Source organism: Arachis ipaensis, chromosome B09 (assembly GCF_000816755.2).
Source record: "Arachis ipaensis cultivar K30076 chromosome B09, Araip1.1, whole genome shotgun sequence".
Taxonomy (NCBI): Eukaryota; Viridiplantae; Streptophyta; class Magnoliopsida; order Fabales; family Fabaceae; genus Arachis; species Arachis ipaensis.
In genome coordinates, this window is record NC_029793.2 from 146572375 (window position 1) to 146577528 (window position 5154).

The following is a 5154-nucleotide window of genomic DNA, read 5'->3' on the forward strand; positions in this document are numbered from 1 at the left end:
ATCCACAAGTGATCATGGACAAATTGCAAGGAATCTGATCAATTCCAAGCCAAAAGGGGCGTGCAGCAGGAATAGCAGGAATGAACAACACCAATGAAAGGAATCCCATGAATGCAGCAAGGAGAACCTTCCAGAACCCATCAAGACCAGCAAAATGGAGGTCTAAAAGCAACGAAGAGGTGTGATCCAAACCCAAAATCCCCACAAAAATCCCGAAAACACCAAAAAGAACACTGAGCTGCTTCTCGGATCTCCTGGACGCGGATCTCTCGAAAGTGAGCCTCGCAAGCATCATGACCCACATGTAAAGGCTCAAACTTGACAACAGAATCGGAACGAAAGCACCACTCACGAAGAAGCCAGAATTGGTATCGGAACCCAAGTAAGAGTGAAGGAAGAGGGAAGAGAGGGTAACGAAGGAGACGGTGAACGCAACACAGTATTGATCGATGTAGAGGCGGGATTGAAGGTGAGCATGGTCGAGCCTGAGCCTGAAGATCTGGGCATTCTTCTCATCGAAATCGAGCTTGTCCTTATTCTTGGGCCGCTTTCTGAGGTCGGGAGCAGGGCCTTCGGGGGCGCTAGGGCGGCGAATGGCAGCACGAAGGCCGTTGGAGGTGGAGGGTTGGGCATCGGGGTGGATGTAGGTTTGGAGAGCGTAGAGGAAGAGAATTGGGAGCCTGAAGAATGCGATGAAGAACGCGAGGAAGAGGGAGAGCGAAGCGTGAAGGAGTGGGGCTTTGTACAATAACACCAACTGCACCATCATCCTCACCTGACTCCTCTCTGTTTCTGTGTCTCTCTGTGTGTTTCTGAGATCTTAAAGCTTTAACATTTTTTTTTAGGTGGAAAATATTTCATTTTTTACTTTAAAATTGTAAAAAGTAGAAACAACACTCACCCAAACCCCTTATATTTTCATCCGTTGCTCAATAAAACCTGCAATTGTTTATGATGCCATTGAAATATACTAAATTCCTGGTTTTAGATAGGGGTGTGCATGGGCCGGGTGAAACCGGGTTTGGTGTGATACAGACCCGACCCGAAAGGTGACCCGAGCTATGGCCCGGACCCGACCCGAAATTATGACCGGGTCTATTTTTGAGACCCATACCCGGCCCTAGACCCGATGAAATCACACCAAATTAGCCCCTAAAGTGTTCGGGACCGGGCCGAGTCTTCGAGTCGGGCCGGGCCATGCACACCCCTAGTTTTAGATTTAAAATTTATTATAGTCATCTTTGAAATCAAATTTTAGGCACTATATTCATTTTTAGATTTTTTAACATTGAGTAACAGTAAACTAATAGAATGAACTAGTTTTGATTTCTCATGCTAGATAAAAAATTAAATGACATTATTGTTTTATTTAGATGACAAAAACAAAAAAAAAATAAAATTATAAAATAATTTGTACATTATTTAAATTTTTTTTTTTTATTTTTATTTTATTTAAGTGCTAAAACAAAATAACATCGTTTAATAATTTATTTAGCATGGTAAATCAAAATTAGTTCAGCATTTTATTTACTAATTCAATGCTAAAAGAAATTTATGGTCTAATATGATACCCATAATTAGATCTCGAAAATTTGTATAATAAATTTTAAATTTAAAATACTTTTTTCATACTAAATGATAAAAACCATAAATCTAAAAGACCACTTTAAAATTTAGTAGATTGAGATATATAACCAACAACTTTATTATCATTATTAGCGATTCAATTATCAAATGGTGGTAACATTAATAATATTTATCAACTTACTATTTATATAAATTATTTTATACTTCTCAACAAAAGGAGATTCATAAGTTCTACAAAACTAATATGATTTAGACTTTATCGAAGACCTAATAATTCTCGGCTCAGAAGACATTCTATTTCTATTTTTTACTTCTAACATTTTATTTTTATAGGATTATTCTATCTTTTAAATATTTTAATTTGAGTGTTAAAATATCTTTAATTTTACGTATATATTTTAATATTTACTGACTTAAATGTCAAAGTATCTTTTATATGTACATCTCCAATTATTCTCCATTTGATTCTGACCGTAACCATTGAAGTTTTTTTAACAAAGAATTCTTCTGTTATATAACTCGAAGTCTTCATTTCACCCTGGTTATGTACTCTATGTAAAAACTTTCGAACTATGAATCACATCCTCGATGACTTATACGTTAAAAAAATATTATCAACTCGGAAATATGTATACAATTAACTAGTGTTAGTTTAAAATAAAGTAAAAAAAAAATATTAGTCTCCTAAAACTTTTTATAACAAAAATTAGTTATAAATTGATCATCAGTAAAATAATATAAATAAATATATAATAATTAATTTAGTAATTATATTGACATAATATTTTTGAAAAATCAAGTGTGAAAACAACGTGTGAAATATGCAATTTAGTCCTGAAACAATATCGATCATATCACATGTATGATATATGCAACCTCATGAAAATATCTCAATTCCTCAATAAGTTATTACTCTATCTATGTTTCATCGATCCATCTCACTACCACAGAATCTTATCGTAAAAATCTTACCCACCCCAACTATAGTAAAATATCTTAGCCCTTGCTCTTTTTGTTTCAAAAGCCATTTTTAAGACAAGAAATGAATGTAGCATTGACTATGTAATGCCAAAAATATATCTATATCTAATTTGGACAACCAAAAGTGTGACGCCTTTTTAAGTTTTAATCACAACTGAAGAAAAAACATTTTTCCTAAAATTATATATATTTTTCTTTCATTAATGTATTTTCTTTTTCTATCACCACTATTTACGATTCTTATTTCATTGTTTCTTTTTCTACGATAGAGATAGATGGGACCCAAAATAAAACAACAAGTTTAAATATAGAATTTAATTAAAATATATACACTAATTGCATATAAGATTGGTCTGCATTGCTATTATTCGGATAAATTTCAAATTTTAAATGATTTTTCAAATAAAAACTTAACAGAAAAGTCACTTTAATAGTTAATACAAACTTATTTTCATCAACATAGTGAAATTAATTTATTATTGGAAAATCACATTATATTACTTTACCATCTTCTCATCAATATAGAGTCATAAATTGCTTTTTACCTATAATAATAAGAAAAAGACAACCCTTAAATCACCCAAAAAAACAAAGGAGTTCAAATATAAATAAATATTATCTCTTCGGAACAAGATAAGCATGGAAAATAAGTTACAAAAGAAGATAGAAAGAATTGTTAACAGCTAGTATAGCCCACCAATAATGCAAAGGGGGGAAAAAAGGCTTCATCTGTGTTTCTTTGCCGGCGGGAGCAGGAACAGGAGCGATGGAAGATGGTACTAAACAATGAAGATTACTTAACTCAATGTTTATGATGCTCACCAACAAAAGCAGTATCTTCTGCTCCTCCATTTTCTATTTCTGGGACCACCTGTGGGGACATAATTCCAAATTATTTCACCATAATCAAACCCCACAATGTCATCAATTATCATAGTCACCTTCCCCCGTTTTTAAATAAAAAATATTTGATAACAAAAAAAAATTTAGTTAAAAATTTGTTTTTAATAAATCTTCAATAAGATAAATTTTGTCTTTTTTTTTTTTGTTTTCCTACCGTTTTAAATTTTTTAGATTGATTTAATTTGTATACACATTTTATATGTTGACATTCATATCGAATGTATGTTAATGTTATCACATACAGATACGTTTTATCTCTTAATATAAACTGTATGTATTTGGATTTCGAGTACGTGCAGTGGTTGTTGGTGCACAAGCAATTAATTTTCTAACCATATGATATGCGTGCATACGAGGAGTGCGGAAAGTAATTTTTGTAATTTGTAGCCATTGAATAGCTATTAATGATGTTTTTAATGGTGTAAGATTTCATTCAATGGTATAGAATTACTCACTTCATATTAGCTAGAATTTGATAAAGTTGTTCGCCCTAGATTTTTTCGCGTGCATATATATAGGGTGTAATTAAGAAATTAATTAATTAAAGACATGCCTGCTCCTCCATTGATGAAATCCGTAGTTGCGATGATCTCCTTCTCCTTCTCATGGATCTTCTTTTCTCCGTTCTGGATCGGGGACCTATCAATAACGAATCTGTCACGTGAAAGGAAAGGAAATAAAATAAGATAAGGTTATATATTGAATGAAAATTCAAAGTAAAGTACATATATAGATGAGATATTTCTTTCATATAATATAATATTAAAGGAAAATGAAAAAGGCAAAGAAAATATCTGAGTGGTATATTCGATATTTTCCATGATAGATGGATGGATGAGAGTGTGATTTTACGTGCTGTTTGATTTAGGTCAAGTCAAAGTGAGTCCAATAATACCCTACCTGACGGTGATGAGGCTTCATGCTTCTTCTTCATCTTGCTGTTGCGGCTTCCTTCCGAGTCCAAGGTGGATTCCGACGAGTCCGGGAGGTGGCGGTCCAGCCGGAGTAGCTGCCATCTGCCGGAGTAGTAGTCCCCTCCGTTGCGGTGGAGCATTGTGCGGACGAAGGAGGCTTCCATGGTGTTGAGGAAGTGCACGTGCCTCTCCTCCGTCCAAAACGGCGCCGTTTCACCCTTGGCCACCTGCACCATTGATTCCATTCTCGATCGACGGTGCTAATTGGTTTTTGTTAGAGAGAAGGGAGAAGAAGCGTGAAAGAGAGAGAGAGAGAGAGGAAATCAGGAAAGTGTGGTAAAAATTTAGAAAGAAGAGGTGAGGAGCCACACTATATGTATAATGTATAAAAGGTTCTTTATTCTTTATTACCAAAACATGTACAAAAAAAATATCATGATACTTTGTGTTTATTTAATCTATATTATTGCTCAAATAATGATCTATGCTCTTAAATACCATTTCGTGCAAACGACAACTTTGATTACCTGTCAGGAAAGAGAGAGTGAGAGAGGAGATAATGTAAGCTTAATTAATAAGTTTATGGAAGGGGTTGGTAATTCTTTTGGATTTTTTAAATTAAACTTCGATTAGTACGTAAAATCGTCTGTTTAAGATAAAGTAAGCCAGCTACTATCAACAGTACGTAGCACATATGATAATGACAAGGCGGAGATATATAATCTAGGATATATATCTTCAAATGATAATATCCAGTAGTCATGATAGT

General features: G+C 33.8%; 2 protein-coding genes across 2 annotated transcripts; both read right to left on the reverse strand.

Annotated features, from left to right (window-relative positions):
• LOC107619336 lies at positions 74-907 on the reverse strand (the record flags this gene model as incomplete). Its single annotated transcript, XM_021111281.1, is given in 1 exon segment — positions 74-907. A coding segment is annotated over 1 exon segment (696 nt), but the record flags the coding sequence as incomplete, so codon positions are not given.
• Positions 3145-4828, reverse strand: LOC107616592. Its single transcript, XM_016318545.2, has 3 exons — positions 4372-4828; positions 4025-4125; positions 3145-3439 (listed from the first exon to the last, which is right to left on the reverse strand). Exons 1-3 carry the CDS (start codon positions 4628-4630, stop codon positions 3371-3373), a joined length of 429 nt encoding a protein of 142 aa, XP_016174031.1. The 5' UTR covers positions 4631-4828; the 3' UTR covers positions 3145-3370.

Coding starts and splice junctions, on each gene's coding strand:
- LOC107616592 (XM_016318545.2), bottom strand. CDS start 4,630: ATGGAATCAATGGTGCAGGTGGCCAAGGGTGAAACGGCGCCGTTTTGG. Junction 4,126..4,371: donor TGAAGCCTCATCACCGTCAG/GTAGGGTATTAT, acceptor TTCACGTGACAG/ATTCGTTATTGATAGGTCCC. Junction 3,440..4,024: donor TTTCATCAATGGAGGAGCAG/GCATGTCTTTAA, acceptor ATGTCCCCACAG/GTGGTCCCAGAAATAGAAAA.